At 38.7% G+C, this 22,617-nt stretch overlaps 1 protein-coding gene across 7 annotated transcripts in view; it reads left to right on the top strand.

Annotated features, from left to right (window-relative positions):
- The window catches only part of KMT2A (lysine methyltransferase 2A), an 81,869-nt gene that overhangs the window by 26,608 nt on the left and 32,644 nt on the right, over positions 1-22,617 (top strand). For 4 of the 7 annotated variants that reach the window (XM_069470844.1, XM_069470838.1, XM_069470843.1 and 1 more), the window contains 16 exons: positions 2,306-2,375; positions 5,232-7,885; positions 9,223-9,400; positions 10,277-10,511; positions 12,716-12,780; positions 13,805-14,182; positions 14,500-14,573; positions 15,248-15,379; positions 15,886-15,999; positions 17,035-17,181; positions 18,007-18,102; positions 18,341-18,461; positions 19,442-19,555; positions 19,993-20,177; positions 21,032-21,205; positions 22,264-22,374. In XM_069470844.1, the coding sequence (XP_069326945.1) occupies positions 2,306-2,375; positions 5,232-7,885; positions 9,223-9,400; positions 10,277-10,511; positions 12,716-12,780; positions 13,805-14,182; positions 14,500-14,573; positions 15,248-15,379; positions 15,886-15,999; positions 17,035-17,181; positions 18,007-18,102; positions 18,341-18,461; positions 19,442-19,555; positions 19,993-20,177; positions 21,032-21,205; positions 22,264-22,374 (4,848 nt within the window). Of the gene's footprint in view, positions 1-2,305; positions 2,376-5,231; positions 7,886-9,222; positions 9,401-10,276; positions 10,512-12,715; positions 12,781-13,804; positions 14,183-14,499; positions 14,574-15,247; positions 15,380-15,885; positions 16,000-17,034; positions 17,182-18,006; positions 18,103-18,340; positions 18,462-19,441; positions 19,565-19,992; positions 20,178-21,031; positions 21,206-22,263; positions 22,375-22,617 lie in introns of all 7 variants that reach the window. The other 3 variants (XM_069470841.1, XM_069470842.1, XM_069470837.1) reach the window with 1 other exon arrangement.

Genomic DNA, 22,617 nt, shown 5'->3' with positions numbered 1-22,617 from the left:
TTAGGCTGGGCACAGTAGCTCATTCCTGTAATCCTAGCACTTTGGGAGGCCGAGGCGGGGGAGGATCACTTGAGGTCAGGGATTCAAGACCAGCCTGAGAAAGAGCGAGACCCCGTCTCTACTAAAAATAGAAAAAATTAGCTGGGCATGGTAGCATGCACCTGTAGTCCCAGCTACTTGGGAGGCTAAGTCAGGAGGATCATTTGAGCCCAGGAGTTGGAGGTTGCAGTGAGCTATGATGATGCCACTGCACTCTAGCCTCGGCAACAGAGTGAGACTGTCTCCAAAAAAAAAAAAAAATACATTTTACTTTAAATTTTTTAAAGTAAAAATAATTTGCTTTTAATTTAGTGATGAAAGAAGAAACTACAAAAGGTACTCTGGTAAGCTGGGCATAGTGGCATGTGCCCGTAGTCCCAGCTATTCAGCCTTAGGCAGGAGGATCACCTGAGTCTAGGAGTTTGAGTCCAGCCTGGGCAACATAGCAAGACCCTGTCTCCAAAAAAAAAAAAAATTTGTTTTTGAAAGTAGTATGTATTCCTTAAATTCAGGTTTAACACATTCTTAGAGTTGTAATACTTTTTCAAATAAATCTCTTTAAAAAATAGAATTTTAGCCTTTTCTTAAATAGTTCAGTACTTTAATCTTAGCAATATCCGAGCAAAACCTTTTTAGATTTCAATAAGAATTGTCTTTCAGTTGCATAGTACGCAAAAGCTTGGTCCCAAATGTTTTACTCCTCAAAAGCATTTAAATTTAAGAAATGAGCCTGCTAATTTCTCTAAAAGTTATCTGTATCTTTTAATGTATTCTTGGTTGAAAAGTGGTTAGGGAGGGCCAGGCGCGGTGGCTCACGCCTGTAATCCTAGCACTCTGAGAGGCCTAGGCTAGGCAGATTGTTTGAGCTCAGGAGTTCAAGACCAGCCTGAGCAAGAGTGAGACCCTGTCTCTACTAAAAATAGAAAGAAATTATGTGGACAGCTAAAAATATATATAGAAAAATTAGTTGGGCATGGTGGCACATGCCTGTAGTCCCAGCTACTCAGGAGGCTGAGGCAGGAGGATTGCTTGAGCCCAGGAGTTTGAGGTTGCTGTGAGCTAGGCTGATGCCACAGCACTCTAGCCCTGACAACAGAGTGAGACTTTGTCTCAAAAAAGAAAAGAAAAGTGGTTAGGCAGATTAGCATCTGACTCTAGCTTTAAACTAATTGAGGAAACAACTCTTCAGCAAAAAATCCACTGTGGTGTTGTCTACATACATGTGATCTTAGCTCCTGAAAGGAAAATCTAGGTCCTTTAATCATTGGAACTCAGTTTGGGACTTCTCAGTATAAATTGGAGGTTCAAGAAAGTCTGTTCTTCATTCATTATTTCTTGTTTTATGTGGATTTTGTTTCTGGAAGCTGAATTCTGTCTTTCTGTGATTCTCTTTCTGGAAAGAGCTCTTAATCTCTGAATCAGTGAATTTCTATTAAGCATTTTGTTTAAATAGACCATCTTTCTTAAGAACTTATCCAAAATAGGTTAAATGAATCCTTAGTATTTTTTTTAAAGGGCAGGTTAGAAGTTAGAGGTAAGGAGAAGTTTTTGCTTTTTGTCTTTTCCAAATATAACTAAAAATAAGATGTTTCCCTAAGTTATTAGTAAAAGGATTTCACCCTCTATGTGGTCAATTCATGATCCCTTTTACAAATGCTGCTGCCCACCATTAAGTCTCTTATCACAGGGCATTTCAAAATGATGCCATAAACTGCATGTTGAGAATCTCTGGATCTCAAATATACAGAAATCACATCTAAATGTCAATTCCTGAGTTAAGGAACTGACAATTATGGCACTTTCAGTCTCTATTAATATTTAGTAGGCAAGACATTTTTATATTATTTATGTTATTCCTTATGTGTCTGTAGACTTAAATACTTGTTGAAAAGTACTTGTTGTATTGGGGCTATATGTCTCTGCCATTTTACTGATTTGCTTACCTGAATTAAAGCCGTCTTTTAATTGTTTTGGGCTGTATCTATAGTTTGAAATTTAGGTCTATTCCCTGTGTAGTATGCACCAAGGATGACATTTCAATGCATTGTTCAGTTACTACACAGCTTCTATTTGTCTGTAATGAAGCTGTATGGCTGGGTCCATTTATTTCAGTATTAGTTATTTTATAGTATCCATTTGAATGATGTGATTAATATATAGGGGCTAGTTTTCCAAGTTCATTTGTGTCTCCTCTGGGCATTTCTTTGGGATGTGTTCACATTCATATTTTTGCTTCTGATTTTAAAATAATTTTCCTTTGTTGTAGGATGAGCAGTTCTTAGGTTTTGGCTCAGATGAAGAAGTCAGAGTGCGAAGTCCCACAAGGTCTCCTTCAGGTATGGCCAATTAAGCACGTGGTGCCTTTAAGTTTTATTTGTTAGGAGATTGTGGCTTCCCCTTGCCTTCTTTGCATGTAAAGGTGCTCTCCAATACTGGGGGTAGGAAATGGCTTATGAACTAGACTTTATGGGCCTCTTCTGTCAGACCACATTTGGTTTATTCTTTAGTGTGCTTCTCTCTGGGAACTACTTGGGGCATGGGAAGTAGATTCCCACAGAATGATTGGGAAACCTGGTAGGCAGATTGAAGGTAAGCTACTCAGAGCATCTTCAGATTTATACGTTTTGTATTATCTGGTAGTATATATACCTTTGGGAATAAGTTCGCCAAATTTCATTATTGAAATTTGGTCTGCTATTGTCAGAGAACTAAAAACAAAATATTGGCACTGTGTGAAACTATTTTACCTGATCCTTGAAAGGCTGTATTAAAATAAAGAAAATAAAAATGATATGAGGTGTTTCCATTTATTGGCAATATTTGTCATTTTTCTCACCAACAAAATATCTAAAATATCTGGAAATTCTAGACTTAGAAGCAGTTTCCTAAGAGAAGATCCTCAGTGCAAATAACATTTATTGGCTTACAGGATTCAGTTCTGTAAAGTAGAGGGCTATAGACCTTTTGATGAAAATATATTCCCCATCTGTACTGCTATTCTGAATTTGTGTAGGGTTTTCTTTGATTTTATGTGGGATAGACAATCTAGTTAAATAATGATATTGTCGGCTGTTTTTGCTCTTTGATGTTGACTTAGTTTGTGGTGTTTGCTAGCATTTGAATCTCACTTAGAAGTCATCATGGGCTATGTAGTAATCTAATTAAACACACAAGTTGACACTTTTTCTGTTCCACGATGGTGGTGGTATTGCATTTTAGTTGGGAGAAGTTAGCCAGTAGTGTCCCAGTATCTGTGCAATTCAGACAGTAGCAATGTTCTCTTTAAGTTGTGATGAAATCTTAAAACTTTATAAAGGAAAAGAATTTTAGAGATGATCTGGTCTAACCCTTTGTTTATAGATGGCAAAATGAGGCCCAGAAAATGCATGATGAGTAATTATAACTGACTTCAGAGTTCTTTGGATGTGTTATGGATCAGGGAACTTAGCAACAGTGCTGGGACTCTTCTCTATTTTGCTTCTTTTACTTGTCTATCATAAGCTTCTTTCAAAGTAGGATAGAAGAGGTTTTCAGAATTGATAAAGTCCTCTGAGTTGCGAGGTTCAAGTCTACCACAATGATAAGGAATCTTGTGATGTACTTCTGAATAGAAGTTTTATTTTGTTAATTCATAACTCTTTCATGATGGGTTCCTCTTAAGTTTCTTTTTTGACTGTCAGTCTACCTTGAATGTTGTCTTGTTTTTTTTTTTTTTAAAAAAGCATGTTAATATGCTTCTTATTTAAGGAATGAAACATAGTTTCTCTGCTATCTCCTAGTCTATTTTTTTGTTGTAATTAGAATATCTTGAGAATGGATTTGTGAATCTTGAATCTGTTAAAGGAAGTCTTATCAGTTAATTGATGAGGGATGTATTTATATTTAGACAGCTCAACAATAAGACCCTTGTTGATTTTCTGTTATGTTAGAGAGTAATTCCATTGTAAAAGTGTTCATCATAATGGCGTAAATTTCTTTTGGTGCCTATCAAAGGAGGTTTTAATGTCAGAAGAACGTTGTCAGATAAAACAGTGGTCCCCAACATTTTTGGCACCAGGGACCGGTTTCATGGAAGACAGTTTTTCCACGGATTGGCTGGGGGGGGATGGCAAGTGATGGGGAGCGGCTGCAAATACATATGAAGCTTTGCTCAAGAAGCTTGCTCGCCTGCTGCTCACCTCCTACAGTGTGGCCTGGTTCCTAACAGGCACACAGACTGGTACTGGTCCAGGGGTTGGGGACTGCAGATTATAAAACAGAAAAGTTAAGAGGGAAGAGAAGATTTGATAAAATAGGCAACGCTTGCTACATTTTAAAATATAGGTTTATACAAGTATTTTAGAAACAGTCTTGTTTTCTTAAATCTCTTGATAAGTAGTAACCTGAGCTGATTTATAAATTGGCACATTCCTTTTATCTAGAATAGAAATCTGATTCAATAAATTGTTGCTGTGCTGTTGACATCAATTAAGGTTAAATCTTTTTGTAACTTGGAACTAACTAGTTAAGAACCTGTAGGTAGGGCAGTAGATTAATGGGCACATCATTATGTCACTTCACTGATTAGTTCACATGCCACTGAGTTCAGTGATTTTATTCTGATGTCTCATTCAGGAATATTTTCCTATACAGCAAAACTTTCTTAGCTTATTTTGGCAAAACAGATTGAACTATAGGACTCTGAGCTGCCCAGTAGCCTTTTCCTGTGGAAGCTGGTATGTTGTTGATTGAAGAGCACCTTATTCAAGTTTGTTCAAAGCCAAAATTCTGAATTAAAAAGATGGGATGACATGACTTACTGGAAGCATGTTCTTAAATGTTAATCTTGGTGGCTAGAATACGGAGAGGTAGTTTAGATTTTTTTTTTTTTTTTTAGTAATTCCTTTGAATTCAGGGAAAAAAAGTTGTAGGAAAATCAGTTTTGTAGATTAATTGTTCAATTGAAAACCTTTTATTATAATCTTGATTTTTGTATCAAAAAAGTAATGTTCTTTCAGGTGGAATGTTACTTGCTTGACTTCTTTGAGGCAAATTTTTGGTGAAAAGAAACTAAGCATAATTAAGATGTTTGATTGACTCATTAGACTTGAGTTCAGTACAAAAATGGCCTTTGCTAAATTATATTCAGCTTAGTTAAGACCTGAACTACACAGCTAAATGTATGCTCTTCATTGTTTAATTTCTGTATACAGTTAAAACTAGTCCTCGAAAGCCTCGTGGGAGACCTAGAAGTGGCTCTGACCGAAATTCAGCTATCCTCTCAGATCCATCTGTGTTTTCCCCTCTAAATAAATCAGAGACCAAATCTGGAGATAAGATCAAGAAGAAAGATTCTAAAAGTATAGAAAAGAAGAGAGGAAGACCTCCCACCTTCCCTGGAGTAAAAATCAAAATAACACATGGAAAGGACATTTCCGAGTTACCAAAGGGAAACAAAGAAGATAGCCTAAAAAAAATTAAACGGACACCTTCTGCTACGTTTCAGCAAGCCACAAAGATTAAAAAATTAAGAGCAGGTAAACTCTCTCCTCTCAAGTCTAAGTTTAAGACAGGGAAGCTTCAAATAGGAAGGAAGGGGGTTCAGATTGTGCGACGGCGAGGAAGGCCTCCATCGACAGAAAGGATAAAGACGCCTTCGGGTCTCCTCCTTAATTCTGAACTGGAAAAGCCCCAGAAGGTCCGGAAAGACAAAGAAGGAACACCTCCACTCACAAAAGAAGATAAGACAGTTGTCAGACAAAGCCCTCGAAGGATTAAGCCAGTTAGGATTATTCCTTCTTCTAAAAGGACAGATGCAACAATTGCTAAGCAACTCTTGCAGAGGGCAAAAAAGGGGGCTCAAAAGAAAATTGAAAAAGAAGCAGCTCAGCTGCAAGGAAGAAAGGTGAAGACACAGGTCAAAAATATCCGGCAGTTCATCATGCCTGTTGTCAGTGCTATCTCCTCACGGATCATTAAAACCCCTCGGCGGTTTATAGAGGATGAGGATTACGACCCTCCAATTAAAATTGCCCGATTAGAGTCTACACCGAATAGTAGATTCAGTGCCACATCCTGTGGATCTTCTGAAAAATCAAGTGCAGCTTCTCAGCACTCTTCTCAAATGTCTTCAGACTCCTCCCGATCTAGTAGCCCCAGCGTTGATACCTCCACAGATTCTCAGGCCTCTGAGGAGATTCAGGTACTTCCTGAAGAGCGGAGCGATACCCCTGAAGTTCATACTCCACTGCCTATTTCCCAGTCCCCAGAAAACGAGGGTAATGATAGGAGAAGCAGAAGGTATTCGGTGTCAGAGAGAAGTTTTGGATCTAGAGCAACTAAAAAATTATCAACTCTTCAAAGTGCCCCCCAGCAGCAGACCTCCTCCTCTCCACCTCCACCTCTGCTTACTCCACCCCCGCCATTACAGCCAGCCTCCAGCATCTCTGACCACACACCTTGGCTCATGCCTCCAACAATCCCCTTAGCATCACCATTTTTGCCTGCTTCTGCTGCTCCCATGCAAGGGAAGCGAAAATCTATTTTGCGAGAACCGACATTTAGGTGGACTTCTTTAAAGCATTCTAGGTCAGAGCCACAATACTTTTCCTCAGCAAAGTATGCCAAAGAAGGTCTTATTCGCAAACCAATATTTGATAATTTCCGACCCCCTCCACTAACTCCCGAGGATGTTGGCTTTGCATCTGGTTTTTCTACGTCTGGTACTGCTGCTTCAGCCCGATTGTTTTCGCCACTCCATTCTGGAACGAGGTTTGATATGCACAAAAGGAGCCCTCTTCTGAGAGCTCCAAGATTTACTCCAAGTGAGGCTCACTCTAGAATATTTGAGTCTGTAACCTTGCCTAGTAATCGAACTTCTGCTGGAACATCATCTTCAGGAGTATCTAATAGAAAAAGGAAAAGAAAAGTGTTTAGTCCTATTCGATCTGAACCAAGATCTCCTTCTCACTCCATGAGGACAAGAAGTGGAAGGCTTAGTACTTCTGAGCTATCACCTCTCACCCCCACGTCTTCTGTCTCTTCCTCGTTAAGCATTTCTGTTAGTCCTCTTGCCACTAGTGCCTTAAACCCAACTTTTACTTTTCCATCTCATTCCCTGACTCAGTCTGGGGAATCTGCAGAGAAAAATCAGAGACCAAGGAAGCATACTAGTGCTCCAGCAGAGCCATTTTCATCAAGTAGTCCTACTCCTCTCTTCCCTTGGTTTACCCCAGGCTCTCAGACTGAAAGAGGGAGAAATAAAGACAAGGCCCCTGAGGAGCTGTCCAAAGATCGAGATGCTGACAAGAGCGTGGAGAAGGACAAGAGTAGAGAGAGAGACCGAGAGAGAGAAAAAGAGAATAAGCGGGAGTCAAGGAAAGAAAAAAGGAAAAAGGGATCAGAAATTCAGAGTAGTTCTGCTTTGTATCCTGTGGGTAGGGTTTCCAAAGAGAAGGTTGTTGGTGAAGATGTTGCCACTTCATCTTCCGCCAAAAAAGCAACAGGGCGGAAGAAGTCTTCATCACTTGATTCTGGGACTGATATTGCTTCTGTGACTCTTGGGGATACAACAGCTGTCAAAACCAAAATACTTATAAAGAAAGGGAGAGGAAATCTGGAAAAAACCAACCTGGACCTCGGCCCAACTGCCCCATCCCTGGAGAAGGAGAAAACCCTCTGCCTTTCCACTCCCTCATCTAGCACTGTTAAACATTCCACTTCCTCCATAGGCTCCATGTTGGCTCAGGCAGACAAGCTTCCAATGACTGACAAGAGGGTTGCCAGCCTCCTAAAAAAGGCCAAAGCCCAGCTCTGCAAGATCGAGAAGAGTAAGAGTCTTAAACAAACTGACCAGCCCAAAGCACAGGTACTCTTTTCCACCTTGCCTATTAAAACCAACGGTTTTTTGAGCCCCTTCTGGGCAAATTTTAGGCTAAGTGTATCAATTATACTCAGTTATGAGAATCAGGAAAAGTATGGTGGAGGCAGTGGATTTTGATAGGTAGAAAATAGCAAGGCATATCATTCTAAGTAGAGGGCACAGTGTGGGTAGAGATGGAAAAGTATGAAGCATCTTTGAGGAACAGTGGATAGCTGGATTGGCACATGTGGGAAAGTGCTGAACTAAGGCTGAACTAAGGTTGGGACCATACTGCAGAGAATGCTGAGTTATTTATACCTCATGGGTTTGGTGTAATGGAATCTGTGACTTAACTTTAAAGGTACATTTTTATAGTCAAATTGTTTTACTGTCACTGATAGAATAGAAAACTCCTGGAGAGGAGCATTCTCTTCCTCTGAGTAGTGAGTAATTAGCGCAATAGATAATTAGGTTTTTGCAGAATGCAAGTGAGAAGCACTTAGCCTTAAGTTGTGAAACAGAAAAGCTGTAGTTAGTTAGGATGATGTGAAACAAAGTTTTACAAAGAACAGCAATGTTTTGGGGGGTTTTTTTGTTTGTTTGTTTTTTACAAAGTGAGCCAGTCACTGGCCTTTTCTGAGAAAATTTGCTGGACTTTAGGTTCCTTTAAAAAAATTGTCATATAGTAGATGCATATTTTTGCCAAGATATCAAGCTAGGTTAAGATGGCCACTGACTTAGGTTTTTAATGTCATTTAGCCTACAGCCAGGTTAACATTTAATAATTCTGCCAGTTGAGAATTCTAGCAGGAATATGATTGGTTTTATTCTTGACACCATGTTGGTTGTTTTTTTGGTTAACCTCTTAGTGGTAGGAGCAGTGGCTCTTTAAAATGTCAGACATTTCTGTTTGGAGCCATGGCCTTATATACTTCCATTTAGAGGTTATTTTCCACCTACTTCTCTGTTGATCAAGGAACTATAAGAAATAGTCTGCAGTTAGATAAGCCCTATTTATACCAGACTGAACTTTTTGATAATATAGACTGGCAAGCTTGAATTTTGAGGGGAATTTTAAAGAAGTAATATAATTGAGAGTAGAAACTTAGTGGTTTTCTATTTTTGATTAAAGGCCTTTTTTTTTTTTTTGCTGCGAATTTTAGGATGTAGAAATAGTTGATTTCTTTATATTGATATGATTTATCAGCTGGGAATAACTAGAGTGTTTTGGTCTAGGTATGTTTTGATTCTAGATCATAATTAAATTGATCAAGTATACCTTGGCTTTAATTATATTTTCAATATGTATGGTTGTTATTGTTTTTGGCTTGCCTCATATTCAGGGTCAAGAAAGTGATTCATCAGAGACTTCTGTGCGAGGACCCCGGATTAAACATGTCTGCAGAAGAGCGGCTGTTGCCCTTGGTCGGAAACGAGCTGTGTTTCCTGATGACATGCCCACCCTGAGTGCCTTACCATGGGAAGAACGAGAAAAGATATTGTCTTCCATGGGGAATGATGGTAGGTCAGGGAGGTCAACCTTGGAGTCTGTGCAGACTTTTGATTTGTTTGCTGATCATTCTGGGATGCTAAGGAGGCTCTTAATAGTTAGTCTAGGTCCTTTGAAAACCAGACGGTGAGAGAAGATTAAATGCACAAAGATTTTATTAGAGAAAATGCCTGAGAAAGAATAGGGGGAGGTAGCCAGGGAAGGCTGGGAGAGCTGTCAGACTGATACTAATCTGACCCCCATGAAGGAAAGGGAGAAGGAAGGTTGGGCAGAACCTTCCTAGACTGCTGTGCAGTGTAAGAACGGTTTGGCAAGGCTGTCGGGAAGTCTTTGAGCAAAAGTTGGCTGTCAGAGGAGTCTTGTGCCTCTCAGAAAACAGACCTACTTTAGTATCCCTGCTGCATCAAGTCACTGCCTGGAAGCAACCCATGGTAAATGTTGCCTGTTTGCACCACTGGATTTCGGAGCAGAGCAGCAGGGGCCCTGGATCAGTTATGGTTTCTATAGGTGGAGTTCTGTGAGGCATTCTCATGGCCACCATATAGTTCTTAAATGTGGGGTAGCCTGTCATAAAGGTTTAGAGACTCTTTAGAAGCATTTGGTTCATATTCTTGATTTTAGGTTAGACTATTTTATTTTCAGTATTTGGATTTTTGCTTTCATCAAGCTGGAAGTTATAGTCATTTTTAAACATTTAAATAATTATTCAAAATAGACTGAGTTCTACACATGAATATTTTTATTATAATGTATTTCATTTTTGGAGTACCAATTAAAATGAGGTTTGAATGTGTCTAATGATAAAAAGGGATTTTGGGGATCTCCCCCTCTACTTCCAAGAAGGGATTTGACACTCCCTCGGAACTAATGACATATTTCTTTAACAGACAAGTCATCAATTGCTGGCTCAGAAGATGCTGAACCCCTTGCTCCACCCATCAAACCAATTAAACCTGTCACCAGAAACAAGGCACCTCAGGAACCTCCAGTAAAGAAGGGACGTCGGTCAAGGCGTTGTGGGCAGTGTCCCGGCTGCCAAGTGCCTGAGGACTGTGGTGTTTGTACAAATTGCTTAGACAAGCCCAAGTTTGGTGGCCGCAATATAAAGAAGCAGTGCTGCAAGTGAGTGGGTGTTTTACTCTGAGCTGTTGACTTCTCAGCAGCGAAGACTGCTTATTTATCACTAGTTTGTTGAAGAGATGCATCAGGAAACTGAGTGTGATTGTACTGAGTTGCAAGATTAGTTGCAGAATTAGATTTTGTGTTGTGGTTAGGTTTGGACTATGCTTAAGTAAGAGATACTCTGAAGCAATGTTATCTACTAGAACATTCTGCAGTAATGGAAATGTCCTATTGGAACAGTAGACAACAATAATGGAAATGTTCAGTTCAATATGGCAGCCATTAGCCACATGTAGCTATTGAGCACTTGACATGGTTAGTGTGACTTAGGAACTACATTTTTTATTTCATTTAATTTTAATTAACTTAAATTTAAATAGCCACCTATGACTAGTGGCTACCATATCAGACAGTGCAGTTCCAGAGGGTTTCTACTTAAAACTAACAACTTTATGCATAATATTTATTGGGTCAACTGAAATCACTTATATCTATATGACATTCAAGAAACATTGGCAGGCCGGGCGCGGTGGCTCACGCCTGTAATCCTAGCACTCTGGGAGGCCGAGGCGGGTGGATCGCTCAAGGTCAGGAGTTCGAGACCAGCCTGAACAAGAGCAAGACCCCGTCTCTACTAAAAATAGAAAGAAATTATATGGACAGCTAAAAATATATATAGAAAAAATGATCCGGGCATGGTGGCACATGCCTGTAGTCCCAGCTACTCGGGAGGCTGAGGCGGTAGGATCGCTTAAGCCCAGGAGTTTGAGGTTACTGTGAGCTAGGCTGATGCCACGGCACTCACTCTAGCCCGGGCAACAAAGCGAGACTCTGTCTCAAAAAAAAAAAAAGAAACATTGGCAATATCTTGCAAAAATCTCTGTGCTCTCTGATTTTCTCTTAGAATATTTTTATGCATATGTAATTTTTGATATGGAATTTTTTATTACTTTATTTTATCTCCCCTTTTTTAGTCAGTATACTTTCTGCCATCTGGGATAATTTGTTTAAAATGAATCAAGCAGTTTGCATAAAGAGAAATTTTCATGATTGAGCATCTTATAAACTGCCTGGTGGCACAAGGAATAGATATTATCAACAGATATTTGGTGAAAGAATGAATGAATGAAATGAAAGTGATTCATATAAGGCATAATTGGGAGAAATGCTGCATTATTTACTTGAGAGGAGACAGTTTCTAGGGGAGAAGTATTTCTGTGCTTTGGTTTGGTCTGGCCTTAAGCAAGAATCCTAGTCCCATTAGTGGATAGAAGTGAGATAATTCACAGATTCCAAAAAAGTATGTGATAGCAAGGTAAAGTTGCACCAAATTTAAGGGTTGAAGTAGATTTGGTGTGATTCTAGGCTCCAAATTAAGTCTGAGTTTTATTAAATTTAAATTGAGGGGCGATATATATATATATATATGTTTATATATATATAAATGTCATGAGATATCATGATAGCATTATAGTGGCAAAGGACTTGTTTGATCATTTTAGTCCATTTTTCTTCAGATTACTACTATATGAATATCAGTCTCATAAGAGAGCAGTACTGATTTGACTACAAAAAATATTGACTGATCATTTTGTGTATAGTGCTGGTTAGTATTGGATTACAAGAAATTTGAGTCAAAATTTGAATCAAAAATAATTTTATATTTTCTCCTTTTAGATCCTAAAGGTAGGTGAAATTGCTGATCCAAGGATTCAAATGCTCAGATTTAATCTGAGTAATGAGTAGTCCTTTTTTTTTTTGAGACAGAGTCTTGCTCTGTTGCTGGGCTAGAGTGAGTGCCATGGCGTCAGCCTAGCTCACAACAACCTCAAACTCCTGGGCTCAAGCAATCCTTCTGCCTCAGCCTCCTAAGTAGCTGGGACTACAGGCATGTGCCACCATGCCCGGATCATTTTTTCTATATATATTTTTAGTTGTCCATATAATTTCTTTCTATTTTTAGTAGAGACGGGGTCTCACTCTTGCTCAGGCTGGTCTCGAACTCCTGACCTTGAGCAATCCACCCGCCTCGGCCTCCCAGAGTGCTAGGATTACAGGCGTGAGCCACCACGCCCGGCCGAGTAGTCCTTTTTTCAACTATAAAAATGAATCTGAATAAAGATTCACTGATGAAATGAATTCTTGTTTCAGTTGCTTCTCTTCTAAATGTAATTTATTTTATGGTTTATCCTTTATTATCCTAGGATGAGAAAATGTCAGAATCTACAATGGATGCCTTCCAAAGCCTACCTTCAGAAGCAAGCTAAAGGTAGTGTTGTAATACGGTCTTCCCCCAAATGCTCCCTGCTTTAATGCAATATAGTTGTGCATATCCAGTAGTAGAAGAAAATGCTAGTTTTATTTCTGATTTTAAATACTGCTCTTTCCCAGGGAGTTGGTAGTTGTTGAATCTGGGTAATAGGTTCATGGGGGTTCATTTGACTATTTCCTATACTTTTGGGCATGTTTGAAATTTTCCATAATAAAAAGAATTTTTAATTCTTAATAAAAATTATAGTTCATTCTATTTCCTAGAGCAACAAAAGTGCACCTATTTCATTTGATCAACTTGGTATTAACATGAACCTTTCAGTGCTATCTTTAGCCGCAGGAAATGGAGAATAAGATTATGTTACATTTCTATACTTTTTTTTTTTTTTAAGAGACAGGGTTGCTGTGTCACCCAAACTGGAGTGTAGTGGTGTGATCACAGCTTACTGCTGCCTCAAACTCCTGGGCTCAAGTGATCCTCATGCCTCAGCCTCCCAAGTAGCTGGGACTATAGGCGAATGCCACCACACCTGCTGATTTCTTCTATATTTGGTAGAGGCTGGGGTCTCACTCTTGCTCAAGCTTGTCTTAAATTCCTGATCTCAAGGGGTTCTCCTGCCTCGGGCTCCAATATGTCTATTTAATTAAATTAATTAAATTATTTATTTTTGAGACAGAGTCTCACTCTGTTACCCGGGCTAGAGTGCCATGGTGTCAGCCTTGTTCACAGCAACCTCAAACTCCTGGGCTCAAGCAGTCCTCCTGCCTCAGACTCCCAAGTAGCTGGGACTATAGATGTGCACCACCACGCCCGGCTAATTTTTTCTATTTTTAGTAGAGACGGGGGTCTCACTCTTGTTCAGGCTTGTCTTGAACTCCTGAGCTCAAGTGATCCTCCTGCCTTGGCTTCTAAGAGTACTAGGATTACAGGCGTGAGCCATTGCACCCAGCCCAATATTTCTACTTTAAGTAAAATTATTTTTGCCTGTAGATAGATGATCTTGTTGTTTTTTTACCCATAGCTGTGAAAAAGAAAGAGAAAAAGTCTAAGACCAGTGAAAAGAAAGAGAGCAAAGAGAGCAATGTTGTGAAGAATGTGGTCGACTCTAGTCAGAAGCCTGCCCCATCAGCAAGAGAGGATCCTGCCCCAAAGAAAAGCAGTAGTGAGCCTCCTCCACGAAAGCCCATCGAGGAAAAGAGTGAAGAAGGGAATGCCTCTGCCCCCGGGCCTGAATCCAAACAAGTCACCGCTCCAGCTTCCAGAAAGTCCAGCAAACAGGTCTCCCAGCCAGCACCAGTCATCCCCCCACAGCCACCTAGCACAGGACCACCAAGAAAAGAAGTTCCCAAGACCACTCCTAGTGAGCCCAAGAAAAAGCAGCCTCCACCACCAGAATCAGGTGAGTGAGGAAGGCAAGAAGAAATTGCTAAACCACAAGTACTAGCAAAGAAGCACTGATGTCTTAAACAGCATTTGGAAACACGAAATGTATAATTTTAAGTCTTCAATTCCAGCTTTTTAACTATTATAATAATAAAGAAATAGAAGCGGAAAAAAAAAAAAAACAACAGTTAAATTGGAGATACTGTCTTAATTTCCTGTTGAAGCTTAGAGTTAATAGGTTTTTGTTTTTTCTAACACCCTTTCTTCACAGGCCAGTCGATCCTAAAGTAGTCATTGCCAGCATCTGACTGTGATTTATTTTGAATTCTTTAGGTTCAGAGCAAAGCAAGCAGAAAAAAGTGGCTCCCCGCCCAAGTATCCCTGTAAAACAAAAACCAAAAGAAAAGGTGAGGAGAGATTTGTTTCTCTGCCATTCCTCAGGGATATGTTCTATTCTGTAGGGAAAAGCCTTATCCTTGACAATTCCATGAAATTGTAATTCTGCTTCTATGTAAATGGTTTTGAAATTTCTTTCTTTTTTTCTTCCCCGTTTTGAAACAGGATCTTGCTCTGTCACCCAGGCTAGAGTGCAGTGACGTCATCATAGCTCACTACAGCCTCAAACTCCTGGGCTCAAGTGATCCTCCTGCCTCAGCCTCCCATGTAGACTACAGGCGTGTACTGCCATGCTCGGCTGATTTTTCTATTTTTGTAGAGATAGGGTTTCAGATTTGGGCTTTAGCCCATTTCTTTTTTTGTCTGTCCTTTATTGCTTTTCCCTTCTTTGTGGCCCTACGTGTTCTAGCCTAGGACTCTACTTACTCTGCAGGCCACTTAGCATAAATGTTTTTTGCCCTCAACATTGTTTTGCAATACTTATCTGTAAAAATCATCTTATTTATTAGAGAGAGAGAAGATTTAAGAATCTTCTGAAGATTATTTCTCTTTTTATAGGATACTTATGCTGGAAACATGTTTTTCAGTTCTGTTAACAAGATTTGTCATTTGCATTATTGTCTATTGCAAATGTGAAGGCAAGTAGGCTGTGCTTTTGTTCTATATTCATCCTCTGTCTCCCTAGGAAAAACCACCTCCCGTCAATAAGCCCGAGAATGCAGGCACTTTGAACATCCTCAGCACTCTCTCCAATGGCAATAGTTCTAAGCAAAAAATCCCAGCAGATGGGGTCCACAGGATCAGAGTGGACTTTAAGGTAAAGATGCCTAGTGATCATGTAGTGTATTGAGTGTCATGGACTTTAAAGAAAGAAAATGGTGCTACCAAAGGTGTTGAAAGAAGAAATTAGCACCAACTGGGGGAATCAGTAAGAACTACCATTAGCAGATAGGGTCAGGGCTATGAGAGTTTTAGTTAGTGTTTTGAGGTCATTGTTTGTGAACTGACAGAAGAAGGTATTGAAACATTCCTCCCATCCTGAGCAGTATCTGAGGAAATAATTCCTTCACATAGGAATTGTCGTACCATGATGATTGCTTGGATTAGCAAAACTCTAAGGGATATTCAGTCCCAGTATCTTTGTAATATACTTAATATGAATTGAGCTAACAGGTGAATGTTTTAATAGTTTGTGTTTGAGATTAAAATTTTTAGAAGCAGCAGCTATTTTCGGACTCATTGAAATGTGCTTTTCATCCTTATTTTCAATCCAAAGTTGTGTCACTGTGAAACTTTTCATAAGTGATCTTTCTCTCTCCACAGGAGGATTGTGAAGCAGAAAACGTGTGGGATATGGGAGGCTTAGGAATCTTGACCTCTGTTCCTATAACACCCAGGGTGGTTTGCTTTCTCTGTGCCAGTAGTGGGCATGTAGAGGTAAGGCATCCTGCTTCTTTGTACCCCAGAAAGTACATAATAACACGTTATTTTGCTGTGAATGAAAGAAATTATTATATTCTGTTTTGTTGATATTTAACAGGTACTATCCCCTATTTAAGCCAGCTAGGGAAATGTTATAAAGTTTGTTAGAGATTTCAGGAAGGAATCTGCTTCTTAATAGAGTAGCAAAATTATTGAGGGTAAAAAGTTTAATAATCTCATCTCTTAAATTTAATCTTTGTTAGAGTTCTGATTTTTCTGGTTAGAGGTCCAAACGTGGGAAAAGTGATATAGTGTTCTGCCATAAAAAGGGATGCTATTGATGGTTGTTTTATGTTGAATACCAAAGTTCCTTGTCTATAAAGAGTACTTAGCAATTAATGAGAAAAAGGAGTAACATCCAGTGAGAAAGAGACAAATGACAGAAATAGATAATTTACAAAATGAGAAATAAATACATGGGGAGAGGAGACAGGCATCATTAACACATTGACTGCCACACTAGAAAAAAAATTTTTTTCCTTGGGGCCATCGTGTTTTATTATGAAAATAGAATAAAAACTTCAAAAACAAAATGATCCTTTCCACTGTGATGAAAAATTTTTTATTTTTTATTGTTTTCTGTACATGAGTTATATGTAACTTGAAAAATAGTTCTCACAGCTCCCAAGGCTCCTAAGGTGAAGGAAGAGACATGAGTTACATATGCTTCACAAGCCCCTTGGCTTAAAACTAATGTGAGTTAAATACAACTCACAGGCAGTTAATGTGTTAAGCCCTCTAGTGACCAAAAACTGGAAATTTTGGATTATATTTATTTTGCTACTTTGTAATTCTTGTGTTATTACCACTTTAGTCCCCTGAATCTCCTGCAGTGCCCAATACTGTACTTTTTTACATAGTCATTGCTTAATGAATATATATTGAATTAAATATATACCAGTGGACTTCTCAAACTCAAAGTATGTAAGGTATGGTTGATATTTTTTCTACACATTGTTTGACCTCTGTGTTCCCATCTTCCTACTACAGTTTGTGTATTGCCAAGTGTGTTGTGAACCGTTCCATAAGTTTTGTTTAGAGGAGAATGAGCGCCCTCTGGAGGACCAGCTGGAAAATTGGTGTTGCCGTCGCTGCAAGTTCTGTCACGTTTGTGGAAGGCAGCATCAGGCTACAAAGGTATAAAACTAAGTTACAGAACTACAGTTGGCTTTCCATAGCTGTGAGCTCTGTATCCATGGATTCAACCAACCTCAAATTGAAAACATTTGGAAAAAAAGTAGATGTTTGTGTCTATACTGAACACGTAGAATTTTTTTTCTCATCATCATTCGCTAAACAATATAGTCTAACAACTATCTACATAGCATTTACATTGTATTAGGTGTTATATGTGAGTAATCTAGAGATGATTTAAAGCATACAGGAGGATATGCCTAGTTAATCTGCAAATACTTTTGTATAGGGGGACTTGAGCATACATGGATTTTGGTGTCCTGCAGGGCGGGGTGGGGGCCATCCTGGGACCAATGCCCCACAGATACCAAGGGCTGACTATACTTAAAAGTATTACTTTGTATCTCTATTTCTGCCTTCTAATTTAGGATTTTATACCTATGTTCTTTTTTTTTTTTTTTTTTTCTTTTTTAATTTCTTCCCTCCCTCCCCTACCTATGTTCTTTTCTGTTTTGACTATTGAATTGGGCATAATCAATTGCCTATTTTTGTGTTTTAATTTTGGGAATATAGCAGAAAACAAGACATTGGATAAAATTCCAAAAATAAGTCAAATCTACTGGATAAGAATACTCATCACTAAATGCTTTTGGCAGGAAATAAATCCCTGTGCTTTAATTAGGAGTAAATAATATATGAGGAAATTTAAACTGTTAAAATGGTGTGCTGTATTTACTTAAAGGTAAGTTTGAAATTAGATACTAAGTAATAGATATTTAAGTGAAAGTAATGTGATGCCCACCTTTTTGCTATTATATTTTCTTACAGCAGCTACTGGAGTGTAATAAGTGCCGAAACAGCTATCACCCTGAGTGCCTGGGACCAAACTACCCCACCAAACCCACAAAGAAAAAGAAAGTTTGGGTGAGTATACACGTTGTGCTGTTTCAAAAGACTTTTCGTGGAACTGTTGGGCTTGCGTAACTTGTATTAGGAATACCCTTGGTAGAAGATGTCAGTATAATAGTTTTTTTGCCTCATTACAAGAGAATCATCCCAGTAGAGAAATGAAATCTAGAAATAGATTGTGTTTGAGATCTTCTTAGTTAAGGAAAGGTCTTAAAAATAAGAAATTCCTATTGAATTTTTTCTTCTTTTCCAGATCTGTACCAAGTGTGTTCGCTGTAAGAGCTGTGGGTCCACAACCCCAGGCAAAGGGTGGGATGCGCAGTGGTCTCACGATTTCTCACTATGCCATGATTGTGCCAAACTCTTTGCTAAAGGTACCCCAAAAAGCCAGTTTTTTCAACTTCTAGAGGCTGTACTTGGTGTTTTGGGGGTGAACTAGACACTCTAATGGAGTGAAATAAAAAGTCTTACACATTATGTCCAGGATACCATTTAGACTCATTTATTAAGTTCTTGTTTTTGCTCTTTCCTTTGCATAGAAAACTTAGCGACTAGAAATGTTTTGTTAGCCTTGTATGGGAAGAATGGAGGGGGCTTTTTATTAATACAGCTAACCACAAAGAAATGCTATAAGCCAGTATTTCCCAAAGTGTGGTACATATACATTTGATCATTTGAGAAATGATTTTAGGTAGTACTCGCACATTTTATTTTAATAGTTATGCTAGAAAAAATTATAACTAATATATTAAACCCATTATTTTACTGACTTAGGATAATGATGATATAAAATTCATTGCTAAGGCTATTTTAAGCAAAATAAACAGATGAATTTAAAGAAGTCTATTAAGTAAAAAATTATTGAGGAGATCTGTGGATAAAGCAAATTTATGAAGGTTGTACATACTACTGAATTTTAGGAAATGGTACTCTAAGATCTAATGTGAACACACAAGGAATAAGGACAAAAATTTAAATTAACTATTTCTTACTCCCACCTTGACACCTGTTTTTAAACATTTAAACCTTTCTTTCAAATGTTTAAGAGGTAAAATTCTCTCTTCCATTCTTTTTCTATTATGTTATCTTTAAAATCTACCTCTAGACCCCTTTATAAATGGGTCTAAAGAGAACTAATGGCATATATGAAGTTATTCTATTCATAGTCTAGGAGCTCAGTATAATCTTGACACTTTACAGATGTGTGAACATTCTGAAGTAGATCCATGCTGTTGTTTGTAAATGATTCCAGAAGAATATAGGTTGTAGATTAGGTTGGCATGCGTAAGTCAAGGGCCTTAAAAGCATTGGTGTGTAAGCCAAAGCACTGCTGTAAACTTGGCTTTGCTTTCAGGAAACTTCTGCCCTCTCTGTGACAAATGTTACGATGATGATGACTATGAGAGTAAGATGATGCAATGTGGGAAGTGTGATCGCTGGGTCCATTCCAAATGTGAGAATCTTTCAGGTACAGAAGGTTGGAGTCTTTTTATTACAGTTTTCTTCTTTCTAGGTACTACTGCATTTACAGCCCCTAGAGTACTATAAAACTAAAATCACGGTAGTGTTGTTATTTTAAGGCTTTCCAATTTTATTTTTGGTCTCCAGAATAAGCAGCATCGTGTTACATTTGTGCTTGCTTATCTTGAACACCTGCCTTTAAAGTATTTGCTGTCTTTTGTGGGTACCATAACCTATTGATTCTCCAATAACCAATCCTGGATTAGTGTTAATTGACAATGTCCCTTTTGGAGATCAATGTATGGGATATCCATGAGGATATTAGAATCTTAATGTGGTTCCTAACATACAACTTCATAATAAGTTCAGTGGAATAGTTTCCTCTTTTCTCTCTCTCTCGCACTCTTCAGAGGGCCTCATCATTGTAGGTTTTTGTTTTCCTAGATGAGATGTATGAGATTCTATCTAATCTGCCAGAAAGTGTGGCCTACACTTGTGTGAACTGTACTGAGCGGCACCCTGCAGAATGGCGACTGGCCCTTGAAAAAGAACTACAGATTTCTCTGAAGCAAGTTCTGACAGCCTTGTTGAATTCTCGGACTACCAGTCATTTGCTGCGCTACCGGCAGGTAGGCCGTCTCCTTTTGTTTTTTGAGAGCTTGTTCTTAGGTAGTTTTTACCTAGTAATGGAATGAGGGTTTTTTGTTTTGTTTTACTTCATTCTTCACTTGGTTTTGTAGTTACTTGCGTTACTTGTTTTGGCTATAACCATGAAGAAAATTTTTAGACCCAAGAGTAGGACCTTCTTTGGGGTAAGAAATAGGAAGGGGCCATATCTTCAAAGGCCTTGCAGTTGTAATAAGAAATTTGGACTTTATACTCTGAAGGTGATGGGGAGCCAACGAAGGACTTCGCCCAAGAGAGTAACCTGATCAGAGTTGATTTTTAGAGAAAAAATGACTGGAGTGGACAGGAAGAATTGGAGAGGCTTAAGCCTGGGGGCAGGAGCAGTTAAGTTAGGAGGCAGTCATAGTGATCAATTTGAAAACCGCTACTTTTGTCCATGTAATTTGTGAACTATGTATTTATAAGGTTGTCATTGGGAACACAAGGTATAATTGGAAAAACCACATGGATAACTGTAACTTAGAACTAGGCTGCTATTTTATCTTTTAATAGAGCTCTATTTTTCAAATAGCTGCTATCCATGTCATACTCAAAAGGAACTGAGCACAGTTTCATTTTCTCCATAACTAGGTTTTGAAATTATCAAGCAAAACTCCTAAGTTAGTCCAGCCACACTATTAGATAATAGGCTCATTTTGGCCTTCCTTTCCTATTTGAGAAATCTCTGATTATTTTCATGTTCTTTGTCTTTTATTGTATGAATCATTCAGTGCCATCTTTATTAATTTTGATAGAATTTGCATGGATGCCTCATTTTTAGTGTTAGATAAAAACAACATATCTTTCCTGGCAATAGGCTGCCAAGCCTCCGGACTTAAATCCCGAGACAGAGGAGAGCATACCTTCCCGCAGCTCCCCAGAAGGACCTGATCCACCAGTTCTCACTGAGGTCAGCAAGCAGGATGATCAACAGCCTTTAGATCTGGAAGGAGTCAAGAGGAAAATGGACCAAGGGAACTACACGTCTGTGGTATGTCTCTACGGCAAACTACCAGAATTTCAAGTGCCAATATAGCTTCCTTGGGTTTTTTTTTTTTTTTTTTTTTTTTTTTTTGAGACAAAGTCTCGCTTTGTTTCCCGGGCTAGAGTGCCGTGGTGTCAGCCTAGCTTACAGCAACCTCAAACTCCTGGGCTTAAGCGATCCTACTGCCTCAGCCTCCCGAGTAGCTGGGACGACAGGCATGCGCCACCATGCCCAGCTAAATTTTTCTATATATATTTTAGTTGGCCAGATAATTTCTTTCTATTTTTAGTAGAGACGAGGTCTCGCTCTTGCTCAGGCTGGTCTCGAACTCCTGACCTCGAGCGATCCACCGCGCCTGGCCGCTTCCTTGGATCTTGATGAGGCTGGGTATAAGTAAATTTTTAAATGATTTGTATTGTATTAATATTTAGAAATGTTATGGCTTTAGACACCCAAAATGTGTGAGTTATTTTAGCTCTGTGTTTCAGAAGGGTTATGATAGGGAAGGAAGTGTCTGGAAGTGGTTCTTTTATTTGGCTTTCATCTGAGTTCTCTGAAAATTATTTTTATATTAAGAGGGAGCACTAAGAACTGTTTATGGGGAAAATGCTAATGTGAATTTAATTGGTTCTCCCCTTTTGAGATCAAATCTCAATAATGTGTCTTTCTTTATAAGGTATTTAGTTGTAGATAGATGCTTGTTAATTTTATGGTTTTAAGAATATATAAGAAATGATCATTTATTATCTTATGGTCCATATTTGCTATTCTGTTGTTTATTCATTTTAGTCTAAATAAAAAATTGTGAACCTGTTTAGGTAACTTATCATGATACAGCTAACTTGTTTGCATTCTTGCCTTATTAGCTTCACATCTCTTAATTGTCACAAGTTAATTGTGAACTGAATCCCAAAGGTCTCAGCCAAAGAAAAAAATTGCAGTGTATTAAAATAGAGTGTGAGTTTTCTGTTGGATCTCTGTGCTGGATGATTAAGGAGGGAAGAGAAAGTGATTTTGAGAGGATACTGTTTTATGAATAATCAATGTTTTATTTTTATATACAGTTGGAGTTCAGTGATGATATTGTGAAGATTATTCAAGCAGCCATTAATTCTGATGGAGGGCAGCCAGAGATTAAAAAAGCCAACAGCATGGTCAAGTCCTTCTTTATTCGGGTGAATGATGCTACTAGTTCATGGTTTTTAAATTTTATTTTATTTTTACTTTTTTTTAGAGACAGAGTCTCGCTCTGTCTCCCATGGTGGAGTGCAGTGGCATGATCATAGCTTACTGTAACGACCAACTCCTGGACACAAGTGATCCTCCTGCATCAGCCTCCTGAGTAGTTAGGACTACAGGCATGTGCCACCATGCCTGGCTAATTTTTAATAATTTTTTTTGCAGAGACAGGGTCTCAC

The sequence above is a fragment of the Eulemur rufifrons genome, chromosome 6, assembly GCF_041146395.1.
Source record: "Eulemur rufifrons isolate Redbay chromosome 6, OSU_ERuf_1, whole genome shotgun sequence".
Taxonomy (NCBI): domain Eukaryota; kingdom Metazoa; phylum Chordata; class Mammalia; order Primates; family Lemuridae; genus Eulemur; species Eulemur rufifrons.
This window is presented reverse-complemented; position numbering and strand designations above follow the sequence as displayed.